Source organism: Madurella fahalii (genome assembly GCF_045866475.1).
Source record: "Madurella fahalii IFM 68171 DNA, scaffold_4, whole genome shotgun sequence".
NCBI classification, from domain to species: Eukaryota; Fungi; Ascomycota; class Sordariomycetes; order Sordariales; genus Madurella; species Madurella fahalii.
The window spans coordinates 679,904-696,550 of record NW_027263974.1 but is presented as its reverse complement, the minus strand read 5'-3'; the positions used below and the strand labels follow the sequence as shown (position 1 = coordinate 696,550).

Genomic DNA, 16,647 nt, shown 5'->3' with positions numbered 1-16,647 from the left:
TAGTCAATCATGTCTTCAGACGCAGAGGATGACCGGGAAAGAATCCATCAGCTAGTGCCAGAAGACGAAGATGAGGGGGCGAGAGCCGGGGACTCATCTGAGGAAGACAGCTCCGACGACGATGACGACGACGACATCAAGGTCAAGCGAGCCAGGGTCTCGGTCGAGACGCTTCTGAAAAGAACTCTCCAGCAAATTGCCGATGGGGCAATAGACCTGACACGGGATGATTGTCTCGCAGCCTTCAAGTCCAAAGAACTCCATGACCTGGCTACAGACACGGGGGACAAAAGCCTGCCGACGGCCTTGCATTTACTCCTGGATGACAAAAAGTCCGACTTACCTACGGTATCAGACGACCAGATGAAAGTTTTGGTAACTTGCCTCGTCCAACACGGCAATAATCTCCTCGCAAAAGGCGACCGGGACGGCAAAACACCTCTGTACCAAGCTATCGACCTCAAAAAGGAGAAAATGGTGGAATGGATGTGCGAAGCTCACCGGAACATCAACTCCATCTTCATCAGACCGAGCAACAACCAATGCTATCTCCACTTCGCCATTAAAAAGAAGCTGAAGTACTTCAAATCCATGGTTCAAAACGCCGACCCTAAAACCCTCGCTCTCAAAGACTCCAAAGGAAATACGATCCTTCACCTCGCTGTTGAGTACAAGCGCTGCCGCAAGGATCAGCTATCTATCATCGAGGACATCGTCGCTCGCAGCGACGAGGAAGTCCGTCTATCCTACGGCGACTTCAACCGCGCCGGCAATTCGCCCTACCTGCACCATAAAAAGACTGTCGAAGACGCGGCAAAGGACGCAACCGAGGCAGCGGCCAAGGCAGCTAGCGGCGATAAGAGCCGCGACCCGGGAGATGACCGCGGTCGAGCCGACCCTGCGAAGAATGGACCTGGACCAAAAAAGGCGGGCAGGCCGTCCTCGCCGCAGCGGACGCCCAATCACGGCATAGCCGCCCCCGGCCAGCAGGAACAGACCCGGCCGAAGCTAGTTATTCAATCGAATAGCCGAGCCAAGTATGGGTCGGCGGTCCCGTTCGGGTTGACTTTGGAGATGGCTGGCGGGGATGATTCGGCTCTGAGAACGCCTGTCGCTACGGAGCCATCGGCTTCCATTACCAAGGCGAAGGGGAAGTCCGAGTCCAAGAAGCAATCCAAGGTTGACGAACGCGTCGTGAAGGGTGTGGAGAGGTTTCTCAAGTTGCACTACCTACGTTCGCGCAGTGATAATGCCTGTATGGACATACTTTATGGGAGGGATAAGGTTTCAGGTCAGTGGCTTCGCTGTTCAAGCCCACAACCCGAGAGAGGACGACGCTAACACAGTTTTGCAGATCTTGAGCTCTACTTTGATCTCTCTGGCCGCAGCAGCATGACCCTCTCCGGTTTCGAAGCGCTCCTCAAGCAGCTCAAATTTGAGGACGCGCTCCAGTACGTCGCCATTCCCAAGATCAAGATCGAGGCACCTGCCGAAGCACCAAGCGCCAAGCGGATACACAGAAGTCGGCTCGCCAACGAAGGCAGCGGGCGCCGAGACTTAGTCCAAGTATTCGACGGCCTGCGAAAGAAAGGGGTCAAGACGATCCTCAAGGTTGTCGTTGATGATTCGCTCAGCCCGCCGCACACCGACGAGGCTATTGAAGAGTCACTCAGGAACCTAGATGTTGAGGTCTGGGACTGGAAGAAGACCGACTTGTGCACCGAGGTAATCTACAACGCTGCACCGCGCGTTCGAGAGGTCCACTTGTATTGGGGTGGCAACAATGCTGTGCTCAGGGGCTGGAGTGACGAGGGCGGGCTGAAGAAATTAAGTGAGTTGCGGACAGTTAGGCTCCACATCCAAAAGGTACGTTTACACGTCGAGATATCTGTTGTTTGGGGGCAAGGCGCTGACGTACTGCGTAGGGGTTAGAGTCGCCTAAGCGGAGCCAGCAGTACGTGAAGGAATTTAGCGAACGTATCAAGAGGCTCGGCCTCAGGCATGACCTCCGACTCATCATCGACGATGGGCTCGCCTACAGGCGGCAAACGGACAACGCGGTGCGGGCTCAGGGCATCAAGGACGAGCAGACAAGCAAGCACACATGGATTGACTGTATGAAGAAATTCAGGGGGTTGCTGTTAAACGCTGAGCAGCTGAACGAGTACCGGCAAATGTCTCAAAGCATCGAAGAGCCAATCCGCGTCGCCCTCATCGACGATGGCGTGGATGCAATGGACCTAGAATACCCGCTATTGGGCGGGCGAACGTTCTGTCCTCGCGATGAGGAGAACAACTTGAACCACCCCTACTACGCGTCGGCAACCGGACACGGAACCACCATGGCAAAGCTCATCCACTTCATGTGTCCCCGAGCCCAATTGTATGTCTTGCGGCTGGAAGACCATCCCTTTGACGGCGTGAGACAGATCTCCGCCAGAAGCGCTGCGAGGGTAGGTACCGCTCTCCCTTTCCCATCCATTTTCCTCGTCCGCGTCTTCCCCTAGCTAATCATCCCCCCGCAGGCCATCGCCGCCGCAGTGAAGAAAAAGGTCCACATCATCTCCATGTCATGGACCATCGATCCCCCGGAAGACGAAGGCGTCAAGGCGGAACTCGAAAAAGCCATTCTCGACGCCGACAAAGCCAACATCCTCATGTTCTGCTCGGCAGCGGACCAAGGCGCCAAACAAACCGACACGTACCCCTCCAAAGCCACGCAGCGTATCTTCACCATTGGCGCCGCGGGGCCGTCGGGCGAGACCAACGCATGGGTCGGCAACCCGGACAAGGTGCACTTTACCTTCCCGGGCGACCGGGTCGAGATACTAGATGGGGCCGTCGTTGGGCCCGCCAAGGAGGTGTCGGGGTCATCGGTCGCGACGGCGCTGGCGGCCGGCTTCGCGGCGTTGGTGTTGTACTGCGTGCAAGTGAGGCTGTGGCACGCGCCGGGGCCCGAGAAGGCACAAGTACGGAGGGAGTTCGAGGCTCTGAAGAGGTACGACCAACTGACCAAGGCGTTCCGGAATAGCATTGGGACGAGTCCGGAGAGCAAGTACAAGTTCATTACGGTTTGGGAAGCGTTTGGATCCATTGTGGATGAGAGACATAAGTATGACGATCCGGTTCAGCTGGTGGAGGCGATAGCGAGGCTTGGAGCCAGGTTCTGCTTGAGGGTGATGCTGTAAGGGCCGGTAACGTCATTTACTGCGAACGAGAAGAACATCCGACACAAAACAAGGAAGCATGCACTATTCTGCGCATGGCCCAGAGAGATTACAACTCTAGACACCTCAGTGATGGGAATATTGGGTGCTTTGGTGTTATTGATGTAGTGCTTCTTACTATCTATAGTGACTAACACAGTGCAACCTGTATACCTAATTCCTCGCGCTGGTAGAGGCGTTCCGGATGAAGACGCATCAGTCCAAGTGTCCCTTCCCGGGCGTGAACGCAGTATTGAACCGAATGTCCACGAACTCGCTCTGTAAGTCAATGAGTCCTAGATTGTCCACGTCGTAACCCGTCTTGCGGAGCCTGTTTGTCGGCTCCATGGCAGGATCAAAGAGGATGGGATCATCCGGCGGTGTCGTGCCAAACAGGCGCTCGATCTTTGACTTCCAGTCTGTCTCAACCTCAATGGTCACCTTGCCCTCGAACAGGTTGTCATCAGGTCGGACCAGCAGAATGGCGCATCGCATGAAGCTCGGTACTCCCGACTTGATAGATCCGTTCTCGGTGAGGGTCCATTTGGCGATGACGGGTCTGCCGTAGTCATCGCTCCATATGAGCCCCGTCACCCGTGCCTCGTCGTTTGTCGTGCGGCTCACTGTCTTCTCCCACCTGGCCGTGGTGCCCACGTTGGCCACTAGATCCGGCGCAGCCAGGCTCACCTCCCCCCCGACGGTGGTCGTCTCGTCTTGTGTCGACGCGGAGAGGGATACGCGACTGAGGGGAGCGATCTTGCGCACTTTTGGGTTCGGGCGGCCCGGTTCGCTGCTGCTGAACTCAAACTTGACCGTGGCCGAGACGATGCGACGGGAGCGTTTCGTCGAATCCATATGGATGTCGTACACTAGGAGCGTGGCGTACTCGTCCGCGCCCTCGTCCAGCGACAGACTGCCGTGCACAATCTCTCGGGACCTGCATTGGATTTGCAGGACGTCCTGGCGCTCGACAACATTCTCTCGCTGATAGGGCGCCGAGGGGTCGTTGAGCGTGTGATACTCGCCCTTGTCGCCGGTCTTTCCGAGCCCGATCACGCACGAAGCCTCGCTCAAGTCCTCATTAGAATCATCGTCAGACCCATCGTCAACCTCGACTCTCATGTCCCCCTTATTGACACTTTCATCCTGTGGATCCATGCCTCGCAGCTCTTCTTGAATGTCTTGTAACTTGGAGAACGCAACAGGGGAGACAAGCCGCCTCGTCGATCCGGAAGACCTGGGGGACAATGATTGCGTGGGGTGAGGTTGTGACTGACCAGACATAATGCATTAGAACTGGGGCATGGTGCATGAGTGATTACTACGCATAGTACTGCGGTGCCTCTCAGAGGTCTCGGCTATATGCAACCCTAGGGCGCAGCCACAGTACACGAGATTGCTACTGGCCCGTCAAGGCTTCAGGCTCCAGTCTCAGCAAGGGGCTCCATTGTGCCTCTGCCAGGATCCCGGCTTATCCAAGTTTATTAGTGGAGGGCACAGTTAACAGGGGGGTTAGTCTAGTCACCAAGATGTGGCACCTTTCCGCGTTGTGCGGAGAGAGGATCACGGAGCGGAGAAGACGGATTCGACAACAGTGATGTGGGATTAAAATGGAAAAAGGCTAACGTATTCCGGTACCACGCTGACGAGCATGGCTTCTCAGACGAGAAAGAAAGATGAAATGAAGAAAAGAAAAAGAAAAGAAAAGAAAAGAAAAAGAAAAAGAAAAGAAAAGAAAAAGAAAACGAAAAGAAAAGGAAAAAGAATGGATTTTAGTATTGAATCGGAATTATTTATCGAGTACAATACACTGGGTAATACTATTATTAATGTACTAATTATTAACTTTACCTTTTAGACCCATTAAAATAAGCCATCGACTTTATGAGCAAGGCACCCAAGCCGACAAAATCAACGGACCATGATTGTTTAATGCAACTGGAGTATGCTTATTAGACTTAGATTCAGCACGAGCAACGTCTCCGTCAATCCTAGTGCCAACTAGATAGTATGGAGAGAGAATTTCGTAGGGGTTTGGGGTTGGGGAAGATGGGTTTTTTTGGCGGGGACGTCCGTCGCGCGTGGTTTTGTGGAGGGTTTATGCGCGGAGGAGCGAGCGACATCCGGGAGGTGTTGGTGATTTTTGGAGAGCTGGTTTGTGATTGCTGGTTCAGATAAGAGAATCTGCTAGATATCGTCTATAATCTGCTAGGGAAATCGTGATGGGGTAGGCTGTACTGAAATCGATGGGCAGACCATACAACCCATGAGCACTTCAAATTATCGGTACGATGGATACGGGGGGTAATAGGGCCCCAGGAAAGGACATTGTACATCCAGGGCCATCACCCTTCGTATCAATACGTCTTACGTAGTTATGCAAGCAAGCAACTACGCACAACCTCATGACTCAACAGGTTGAGCTTGCCTAAGAGGGCACCGGGGAGCTCGATGGCACTTCTATGGCGAAAGTGGTAAGCCGTAGAGGACGGTGCTGCTCCAATGCTGATTGCTATGATCAATACCTTTGCCAGCCAAGGGGCAGAAGAAGGACGGGGATCAAGGGTCGGTTCAACGACACGCGGAAGTGTAATAGAGCTCCGGGACGCCGACTTCTTGTAGCCTTTCAGCAGGAGACACAGCAGTCGCGCATGGCCTCAGCAGCGTCCCAGAAGAAGCCCGCATAGCTAAAGGCCTCTGTGCCGGCCGCTTCTATGAGCACCTCAGCATCACTGAGATGGTCATCAATGTGCTGTGAAACTGCCTGGTTGTCTGAGACGAATCTGGGCTCACGAAATTTCCTTTTTCGTTCGTGGTCCTGAGCTGGGGTGAGCTGTGGCTGGTTTGTCCTGAACCTTCCCTGATTCTCCCTGAGTTAGAGTGCTCCCATACCCCGCCGATGCACAGCCTCAAAGGCCCGTTTTCAGCCCTCCCGGCTACAGTTTCCTTTCGGTGTCCCCGTGGTGTCCACGTTTCTAGTATATACTAGTACATGTTATAGGATAGCATATAGCGTCCCAGCCCAATTCCTAAGATAGTACGTAGTATCCTGGTACCAAAACTGGGATGGTATTTAGTATACCAGTATAGGTATTGTGACGGCCTTGGCGGACTTCTCTACCGCCGTCGTCACATGCTTAGGTAGTGACGTGATCTTGGTGGGGCATGGTGGAGTTGAGGCGCGGAGTATTTCACTCTTCTACTCTTTTACTTCTTCGTAGTACTCTAATACAATTATACCTACAAATACCGCAGCCACTGCGACTGATCTAGCATTGCCGTGACAGTATGTAGCAAGCTGCAGACCTGCTATTATGGCCCTATGGCTGGAGACCCTAGGGTTCCATGTACCTAAGTTTCCTTCACATTCCTCCGAAGAAAATGCCACATGACCTAGACATTAAAGCCTCCTAACAGATATGTGCCTTACCGTTCTAGCTCTGCTGAACAGGCGCTCTACCAACCTAGATAAGTGCGATTACAAGACCTGTCAAATCCTGTCAATTGACATCACGGGACAAACCAGACATAGTCCGAGCGTTTGATCGCCTTAAGGCATCCATCCATACCTGACTTGACTCCTCTCAGCAGGCAGCAGCGATCAATTTGCTTTCCCCGCTCAAATTTCAACTAAAACTTGAATTTTACCAACAATCCCTCAGCTCAGCAGGCGCTTTCAAGATGCGTCTCCTCAGTGTTGACACTCTAGAGCTGACGGCCCCTCAAGATGCCAAACATACGCCTCAGTACACCATTCTGTCCCATACCTAAGGAGACGAGAAGGTTACATTCCAAGATCTTCAAACTCCTGCGGGGAGATTGATGAAGGGATTTCGAAAGATGTTGGCCTGTTGCAAGCAAGCGAGGAAGGATCGGTTGATCAACCCAGCTTAATCTCATCCCAAACAGCATCTCCAAAAGCAGCCTGAAAGACCTTTCCCACCGCAACCCTCTCCCACAGGGCCCGCTCCCTGTTCCTGCCGAGCAGCATCACAAAACATAGATCCCACTCGCTCTCCTCCTTTTCCTTGGGTATGTAATAATTCCAAACAGGACACTCGCCCTCGGTAAACCCCTTTGCGTCGGACAACGCAATGAACATCAGTGGCTGGCCCTCCTCGCCTGTTATCCAGTCGCGTGCCAGCGTAATTGCGCCGCACCAGTCCCCAGCTCTGTCAAAGATGCTGCACTTGCACAACTTGTCGCTCCCCGACGCTCGTCCCACCCCCCGAGGGCTCTGGTCCTCGCGGATAGTGACGAGCAGCTCGGTGCGCCACGTCCAGAATTGCAGGATAGACATGGAACCACGTAAACCTTGACGATTGTCAAAGGGGCCACGGTCAACTCCAAACGGATTGTCGGGAAGAAGTCCCGTAAACTTGGAGACGACGCGGTCAGCGACATTTGGTCGAATCGGTCGGCCGTAAGAGTCTCGGGCTGGAAGACCTCGTCTTTCCTGCTCTGTGCTGTCGCTGTCGCCGTCGCTGTTTCTGTTTTCTTCGCTGTAGCTCTCCGACGGGTCGCTTATCGTGTGCGATGAGGAAGAGGCGTCGTCGTGCTTGTCATTTCGAACCCGCCGACTCTTCCTATGGTCCTCGCGGCGGGGACTTCCGGGACGCGCGCGGTCAGTGGCACGCCGGACCTGTGGGCTGCGTATTCTGACATGCCGATGGTCTAGTCGTGGCGGTGGCGGTGGACCGCCAAATGGTGATGCATAGGGTCCATACGCTGCATAGGTACCATATGGTGCTTGAACGCCGTAGGATGCGGGGTACGGTGATGCCGCTCCGTACTGACCACCTCCGTAGTATGCGGGGGGACGGTAGCTGAAGATATCGGGCGCGGTCGAGGAATACTCGGGAGCTCTGCGCGATGCCCGGCGCGACCGTCTGGGCTGAGTAATATTCTGAAAATCATCATTCTGGGTCGGGACATCCAGATGGTCTGCATCTGTGCTCGGTGTAATGTCGACTCTGCGCGAACCACCCTGGGCCACGGCGACCTCAACGACCCCACCTTGAGGGGCGTAGTCATCTTCGTCGTCTTCGTCCTGCTCGCAGTATCCTGCTGGCAGACGTTCCAGATAGTCAAGGTTTGACGATCGATGCCAGCCGTCACGTCCTGCGGTGGGCCGTGAACCGGGCATGTTGTTGTCACCCGCTGCCATTGTCGGGCGGCGTCCCGAGTCTGGGTCGGCAAATCTCGGTCTGAGCCTCCCCGCTCTCCCCTTGTACCCCTTCCACCGGGCCTCCTCGCTGCCGTCCTCGGCCAGATGGTCCTTATCCCAAAGCGGCCGCAAGTTCCCCTCGTGGTCGCGAAAGTGCCACTGAATCCAGGTGTGGTTCAACAGCCACTCTTGCACGTTCTGCAAACAACCATCGATCATGGCGACGGGATACTCCGCCTTGCCCCCCATCCAGCCACACCAGGACCAGCTCGGAAAGTCTCGTGCCCCGAAGTCGTCCTCTTCCAGGCGGCAGCTGCAATTGCCCATTTCGTCCTGTGTACAAGTTGGTGGCGGGGCGGTGGCTGCGGATCCTGTACTGCGATGACGGCGTGACGGCTTCTGTCGCCTACGCTCCAGCTTTTGCAACGGCATCCACAACAGGGCAAGGTCAAAGTGCGAGGAAGGAAGTCCGTAGAAGAGAGGAGCTTTCATGCGATCCTCCAGCAACCATGCCGCTCCTTGGAAGGCCGTGAGAATATCCTTCGGCTTGCTGAGGTCCCTTCCGGTGTACAACCTGATGCATTTCATATAGAACCAGAACGCTCGACGGCGGAGCTCGCCGAGTGTGCGGAGCGGAGAGTTTGTCCAGTCCAACGACCAGCCGTTGGCTCCGCCGCCGTCGGTGAATATGTGCTGTGAAATGACAGCGGATCGGCATTGGAAGTAGACATGGCCTTCTGCGAAGATGAGACATCGACGGGAAAGAAGCCGTTCCTGGAACGTCCAGCCCCGCTGGTTCCAGGGCGAGTCTTGGATGACGGCTTCCGCGGGTCGTGTCACCAGCAGTTGGATCCCAGGGAGGCGCATGGCTGCCAGGGGCGGGTGATTCGCGGCGTCGGCGGCTCGCTGCTGCTTTCTCAGTTCGGCTGCTGCTTGGCTCAGCGGGAAGTGCGCGCTTTTGCTCATCGTCGGACTGCTTCCGTTAATGCCCACTCCCAGGGGAAATGGCGACGAGCTTCGGTGGCGGGAGCGAGACGCTGACGGGAGCGAGCTTGATGCTGGCATAGAGACTGTTCTTCCACCGCTGCTGCGCAACGATCCGGGCTCGGAGGTCCGTAAAACGGGGTCAATGGCTCGGAGGCCGGTCTCGGCATCGCCATCCGCAGCGCAAATGGTGAAGTGGGCATTTCCATACACCAGGTGCATTGCCTTGGCGTTCAGCTCCCATGAGCTATTGCTGTCTTGGACGATGCAGAGCGAGTCGATCCAGATGTAGCGCTCGCCCAGTCGGCTGACCAGCAGGATGCTGTCCTGTATCGTTCGGGGCAGTTTGTCCCATTCCTTCTCCAGGCCGCCATGCTGAATGTGTCTCATGACATTTTCTCTCTTCGTGATGTACGGTTCCTGGCCGGCAAGTCGCTTCCCCCCACGTAGCTGAGCGCAACGTAGCGTTCCGGGACGTCGTTGGTCACGGGGAGCCGCTTGAGCTGCATGTCGACGACGTCGATGACACCAAAGTAGGTGCTGTTGAGGAGCTTCTTGAACTCGGAGGAGCCGCCGTGCTTGTTCTGGCAGTCAGGGCCGTGCTTGTCGACGCAGAGATCGACCCAGCTCTTCATCAACGCTTGCCTCTCCTTGGTCTCGGAGGAGCCACGGCCGAGAAAGTGCGTATGGGTGGCTTTGGTGGCGTAGGCGTCCGAGTTGAGCATGTGGGCGCTGGCCCGGGCGACGAAGACGAGATAGACATTTTCCTCTTTGCCGCTCAGCTCTGTCCACGTCAGCCGGATGCGCCGAGTGCGGTTGACCAGACGGTTCGTTCCCGGTGCGCGTTGGCGCCCGTCGACCTCCCATGTGAGAAATACTTGGGCGAGCTCGTCAACCGCTGTGGCGTCCAATCGCTCCCCAGGCGAGTTCGCACACACGACAGATCTTGCTCCTCTCGTGAAGTGTGCGCACAGTGCCGAGCACTTTCTTGGCACTTCCCGAGGCCAGGCGTATTTTCCCCGTCGCTTCCACCACCTCCGCTGTGTCATCCTGCCCGCTGTTGGCGCCCGACTGCCTATCAGGAATTTGTCGATGCTGAGATCAATCTTTCTGCAGTCTTGGCAAAGGCGCGGGGCAGCATCGCGCCTATCGTCGGTCTCGATCAGCGTCACGCTTCCGCTGTTGCTGTCCGACTCGGCCATGGCGCTCGCGGGAAGGCCGTCGTTTTGCATGTGGGGTGCCGCTGAGATGTCCCCGACATGGCGCGATGGCTGGAGATAGCTGGGAGAGGCGTCGACTTAAACCTCGTACCTCTGCTTGCGCCAATTGCGGCTGGGCTCGTCGCTGCAGAAGTGCGGAGGGTGCAGCGATGAATGGGCCCATCATCTCAATTGCGCTCTTACCCCTGCAACTTTGTGCGGGGCTTGTTGTGGGGCTTCTGGACCGTCCTCCAATCATCATGGTGGGAGTCGGGCGCTGCTCGACCCTGTCCGATTTCCCGAGTTGACCAATGATGGCGGCCTGCAGGTCCTCACACTTTTTAAAAAGAAAAACAACTGGGTAGTCCTTCCTGTTATCTCCCTTTTAACTTAATACTCCTTTTATTACGAACTCCGAAACGTTGGTTTCGAAGCCTCGTCTCAGTTACACAAGAGCACTGCAACAAGAAAGGGCTGGAGTGTTCAGGTTGTCCACCAGACCGCATCTGGTGTGGAGCCCGTGCCACGCACCGGGAACAGCCCATACAGTGTGCAGTACTGTGCACATTGTGGATCGAAAACGGTAGACCCCCTTGCACCAATCAGATAGTGCTCGTTGTTTGCAAAGTGCTCGTTGAACGAACATCTCAAGGTGAACAAGCGAGTACAAGTTACCTCTAGATAGCCTAGTATAGATACCATCATCGTGTCCGCGATGGAGTGAGGAATCTTGGTTCCTCACGCAAGCAATATCACTTCCTGTGCTCTACTGTCCAGCTTTGTCCTATGCACTATAGAGCAACGGCCTACATTGACAAGTGTGTTCAACCCCAAGCTGAGAATGCTTGCCTCAGCATTCAGCCCTCCGATACCTAACCTGAAGGTGTGACACCTACCTGCGACCTGTCTTAACCCAATCCCTGGGTGCGGGTATCAGCAATGTCACCTGGGCGAGGCACGAACATGGAAATTTCGTATGCCGAGATTCATCTCACAAAACACCAAAAACTAGCACCATCATGTTGGTAGTGGTTACTAAACCCGGTCGGTGTCGTGCCTCCCCAACCTTCTTGTTTGCATTGGGCTTGGGACCGTGTATTTGGTCTAATTTTGCGCTAGAGACGTTTAGGTGTTCTTACCTAAGTTGGGGTATTCGCTATCGGCTCGAGAAGGAGAACAAGACGGAGGCGTACGATCGATATTCCACCGGATTCGGCCGCATAATCCGGATTTGAGGGCTGAAATGAAGACGGAGTGAGCGGCGGAAAGTACGACGTGAGACAGAATAGGAAATACTTACTAGAAGCATGGCTTATTTATCCTGACGCACCAATCGGCTACTTGACGCGGTGTACCAAGAACCTAATCACTGGATTGGAGTGGTAAGGTCTTGATTCCGCCAATCTTTGGGCAACGTTAATAAATAGGATATACGACCTAGGTCCCCCGGACTAGCTACTAGCATGCCTCTCCCTATTTATCCGAGGCGACTCCGTTTGTGTCTTGGCCGGTGGTTGACAAACATTCAACTCCTGCCTTATCCAGTCCACCAACGGACGGTGATTGGTGCGCTTGTAACAACATTTCCCGCTTGAACTGCACTGGCGGAGAAACACGAAGCTGGCCGGAAACTGTATTTTCTCCATCTGGTGCTACTAAGACATTCCTCCAGAGACATTTCTCAGGTACTTAAAACTACCAAAACGGCGAGCGATGGTTAAGCACATCGCAATCAGAGACGTGAATATTGTCTTTCATCTTTTACTTCCCGACGAAAACCAGAAAAACTAGTTCTATCATGTGGTTGTGCTTCCTCCTCCTCCTTGCCCCCTTCTTACCCCCTACCAGCTCAGCAACTTTAACGAACCCGGTGATTTGGCAAGACCACCCTGACTTAGATGTCTTCCGCATTGGCTCCGTCTTCTACTACTCATCCTCAACCTTTGCATACTCCCCGGGAGCGCCCTTACTCCGCTCCTACGATCTCGCGAACTGGGAACCCATCTCCCACAGCGTGCCGACCCTCAATTTCGGCTCCGAATACAACCTGCCCAACTCACCCAGCCATCAACGCGCCTACGTCAAAGGGATCTGGGCGAGCACGCTCCGCTACAGAGCCTCAACGGACACCTTCTACTGGCTGGGCTGCATCAATGGCGGCAGAACCTACATCTGGACCGCTTCCGGCACGGATGCAGCCGCCAACGACGGCGAGGTGGCTCCTCAGAAATGGAACTGGACGTCACGCCCGACAATAAATGCATGCTACTACGACGCCGGACTGCTCATTGACGACGACCCGGGCGAGACGATGTACGTCGCCTACGGGAACCGGGAAATCCGGGTCGCGCAGCTCACCGTCCGCCCCAACGGCGACCTCGCCGAGGCCCGATCCCAGCTCGTCTACACCCATGGGAGCACAATCGAGGGCGCGAGAATGTACAAGATCAACGGTAGGTACTACATCTTCGTCACGCGGCCCGCGGACTCGGAGTACGTCCTCCGATCCGATGCAGGACCCTTCGGCCCGTACACCATCCGCCCCCTGGTCGAGAGGCCCGCAGGCCCTTTGACCAACGCCGGGTTTGCGCACCAGGGCGGGGTGGTGGACACGCCTGATGGGAGATGGTATTATGTGGCTTTCTTGGATGCATACCCCGGTGGGAGGATACCGGTGGTTGCGCCGATGGTGTGGGGGTCTGACGGGTGGCCCAGGGTGGTGATGGATGCAAACGGGCGGTGGGGGAGGGAGTACCCTATGCCGGTGAACACCAGTAAAGCGGTAGAGGGAAGTATGGGGGAGGTGGCAGAGGAGTTCAAGGGGGAAAGGCTAGGACATGCGTGGGAGTGGAACCACAACCCCGACGGTGAGAGGTGGGCGATGGCTGGGAATGGGTTGCTCTTGAGGACAGCCAGCGTAACCGGAGACCTGTTCGCCGCGAGGAATACGCTAACGCACCGAATTCACGGGCCGAAATCGACAGGCACATTCAGAGTGGATGTTAGCAAGATGAGTGATGGCGATCGGGCGGGAGCGGTATTGTTCCGGGATCGCGCGGCGTACATTGGCGTTCACAAGACCGGAAATTCGTGGACCATCGTGATGGTTGATAACCTGAACCTGGCTGAGGGAACCTGGCAGACGACGTCGACAGGAAGAGTGGCTGCTACTGGCCCATCGATTGACGGAGGCGAGGTTTGGCTTCGCATTCAAGCCGATATCACTCCTGCATTCGGAACTACTCAAGAGAGGAGAGCCACTTTCTCGTACAGCTTGGATGGAACGACTTTCACCAACCTTGGGCCGGCTTTCGGCATGAGCAACTCTTGGAGATACTTTACGGGATACAGGTACGGGGTGTTCAACTTTGCTACCAAAGCGCTAGGTGGGGAGGTTCTGGTCAAAAGCTTCGCGATGGAGCTCGTTCAGTGATTAAAGTTCAAAAACCGGGACCGTTACGGGACTTCCGTTTTATGCTAGCATTGGTTACATTGATTTTCGATGTGCAGGAGTGGTTATGACCAGAAATACGAGTATAGAACTGCACATCCATCCATTTGTCAGCAATCTGCGTTGCCGTTTTATTGGATTAGCAGTCCCAAGTAACACTGTGATGCGCTAAAATGCTGTGTTCGGGGATCCGGCATGAGTCAGGCCGGGGCTGAGAGCCCAGAAGCCCTAACATGTTTAATAGGATTGAAAATCCCCGCTGCCGAGACGCTTCTCAGTCTTTCATCCTAAAGTCCAAGAACCTGAACCTCATCCTACCATTCGCTGAATTAATCACCTATCAAAAGTTAGAACTCCTGCTCCTACTCTCCTCGTCCTACCATCCAAGGTACCGCCACTAGTTACTTGCAGCCATGGCGGACCAAGAACCCTCTCCATCAACCACCCAATCGCTTCCCAAAACAATAATAGCCGCCTCCCTCAACCCCGTCAAAATCTCCGCCGCCCTCAAGGGTTTCAAGCTCATGTTCCCCGACACTTCATACACCGCTCAAGGCGTCTCAGTCCCCTCCGGCGTCCCGGATCAACCCATCTCAGACGCCACCACCCTCCTCGGCGCGCAGAACCGCGCCGCCAACGCACGCGCCCTGGAGCCGAATGCGGATTTCTGGGTGGGCATCGAAGGCGGGATCGACGAAGACGAAGCGGGGTCGATGCGCAACTTTGCGTGGGTGGTAGTGATCACGAAAGAGGGGAAGATTGGAAAGGCGAGGACGGGAACGTATTATCTTCCAGAGGAGACTGCGACGCTGGTGAGAGGGGGGCTGGAGCTCGGGGAAGCGGACGACGTGGTTTTCGGGGGCAACAACAGCAAACAGAAGAACGGGTCGGTCGGATTGTTGACTGGCGACGTCATTGATCGAACGGCGTATTATGTGCAGGCCGTCATACTAGCGTTAATCCCATTTAAGAATAGGGGCTTAACGTTTTAGCAGGTTGGGAAATTCGACGCTGAGTAGGTACTATTAACTTCGGATGAAGGGTTTGTTACGAGGTGCCGCTTAGTCCGTTCGGTATTCCCACCCAGCTGCGAATCGAAGAACATCTAGCTGTCAAGTGGGATAGACGTTACCGGGGTTAAGTAATGGCAGGTCAACAGATACCGACCTAGCATTAGCGCCACAAGCCAACGGCAAATAAAGCCCTGAGTTGGAGCGAACTGGCCAGTTCCTTTACTTTCCCATCGCTTTGATATGAGTATGTAGCCGAGATTATGGTATTATCAGACTACATGTACGCCTAGAACTACTAGAGGCCAGTAACAGAATGGTAGAGACCCCTGCTCTGCTGGCTACCTTCGTACAACCTTCGTTCTGGAAGCTGTCAGATGTGCCAAGGCGCTCAAGGCGCTGTCATATTGTACAAATCATTCAGTGCCCGGGCCGCAATACTCGGGCATCTTTCCTGCTATGCTCGGGTTGGCGCATAGCTCGCCGGGCCTCATCTCTAGCAGCCTGAGACCAATATCCGTCGGCTCGATAGCGCACCTCATTTATACCGCAGGCTGGACTAACAATAGAAAATATCATCTCCATCGCGCCCGAAATCAAACAGAGCATCAATTGCATCAGATTCGAGTCCTTTTTACACGAGCGGTCGCGCGCCCGGAAAAGTAACCTTTGTAAAGGATAAGGTAGGCGGCGTCATCCGGAACCGAGTTGTATTACTTTGCTACCCATCGTAACAGCTAAGTAATTATTGGTTTATACTAGTAAAACGACATTATAACTAATATAGATTAGTAATAAGCATTAGAAGTCTCGGAAATACCTGTTTATAATGATAGAATTTAGTGATACCAAACTTTAACGTATTTGATAAGCGAGTTGCGCAGACAAGCGAGTTGCGCACACCCCACCACTCAACGAACACTATCCTCAATTACAAAACAACAATACTAGGAACCGACTATAATTATATCAGAAACAGCTGAATCAGATACTTCTGCAGCCTCCTGGCAAGTGCGTACATTGTGGCCAGGCTTACCGCATATGCCACAGCACCGAACCTTCGTACGACCCCCCCTTATAACACTACTATCCGGCTGCGTTTCTTGCACTCCCTCCCCACCCAGAGCCCCCTGGCTTAGTACCTCCTGTACATCCTGTACAGTGAGTGATCCTCCAAGCTGTATACGTGTTCTTTTAGCTCTCCGGCGCTTGCTTAGTGCCTCGTTGGCCTTGCGGAGCGAAGAGACCTCTGCTTGAAGGAGGGCTACCTGGTGCATTATAGCCATCGTACCCTTAGTAAGCTGGTCTATAGCAGCTAATATCGAAGTTGGGGAGCTGTTTTGATGGTTAGCAATACGAGTCTTGATAAGCGTTGACTGAGAGTTGGCTTCTCGGGGGTTGTGTGGTGTCTGGAATACCCAAGGTTGTGGGGTACCGGCTCGGGAGTTCAGAGGTGTTAGCGTACGAAGCTTTATATCTAGCTTAGAAAGCACATTCTCTAGGTTATACGGTATAAGGCCAGTACCTGAAAAGCTACCCTGGATATTTTTCTCTGTTATAGAGATAAAGAAGGCCGTGCGGAAGGCATTGAGGAACTCGAGCTTGCTTATATAGTTGATATATATGTGTA

General features: G+C 54.4%; 5 protein-coding genes across 5 annotated transcripts; 3 read left to right on the top strand and 2 right to left on the bottom strand.

The window, feature by feature from the left end:
* Nucleotides 1–9: 9 nt before the first annotated feature.
* On the top strand, nucleotides 10–3,188 carry MFIFM68171_07209 (uncharacterized protein; the record flags this gene model as incomplete). The annotated part of the gene is made up of 4 exons (XM_071062629.1): nucleotides 10–1,291; nucleotides 1,355–1,866; nucleotides 1,926–2,453; nucleotides 2,526–3,188. 4 exons carry the CDS (start codon nucleotides 10–12, stop codon nucleotides 3,186–3,188), a joined length of 2,985 nt encoding a protein of 994 aa, XP_070918730.1.
* A 234-nt stretch (nucleotides 3,189–3,422) lies between these two features.
* Nucleotides 3,423–4,364, bottom strand: MFIFM68171_07208 (uncharacterized protein; the record flags this gene model as incomplete). The annotated part of the gene is made up of 1 exon (XM_071062628.1): nucleotides 3,423–4,364. The coding sequence occupies one exon, from the start codon at nucleotides 4,362–4,364 to the stop codon at nucleotides 3,423–3,425; it is 942 nt and encodes a 313-aa protein (XP_070918729.1).
* Nucleotides 4,365–7,086: 2,722 nt separating this feature from the next.
* MFIFM68171_07207 (uncharacterized protein) lies at nucleotides 7,087–10,559 on the bottom strand (the record flags this gene model as incomplete). Its single annotated transcript, XM_071062627.1, has 2 exons — nucleotides 7,087–9,732; nucleotides 9,804–10,559. 2 exons carry the CDS (start codon nucleotides 10,557–10,559, stop codon nucleotides 7,087–7,089), a joined length of 3,402 nt encoding a protein of 1,133 aa, XP_070918728.1.
* Nucleotides 10,560–12,354: 1,795 nt separating this feature from the next.
* Nucleotides 12,355–13,989, top strand: MFIFM68171_07206 (uncharacterized protein; the record flags this gene model as incomplete). Its single annotated transcript, XM_071062626.1, has 1 exon — nucleotides 12,355–13,989. The coding sequence occupies one exon, from the start codon at nucleotides 12,355–12,357 to the stop codon at nucleotides 13,987–13,989; it is 1,635 nt and encodes a 544-aa protein (XP_070918727.1).
* A 431-nt stretch (nucleotides 13,990–14,420) lies between these two features.
* Nucleotides 14,421–14,999, top strand: MFIFM68171_07205 (uncharacterized protein; the record flags this gene model as incomplete). The annotated part of the gene is made up of 1 exon (XM_071062625.1): nucleotides 14,421–14,999. The coding sequence occupies one exon, from the start codon at nucleotides 14,421–14,423 to the stop codon at nucleotides 14,997–14,999; it is 579 nt and encodes a 192-aa protein (XP_070918726.1).
* Between the last annotated feature and the right edge of the window lie 1,648 nt (nucleotides 15,000–16,647).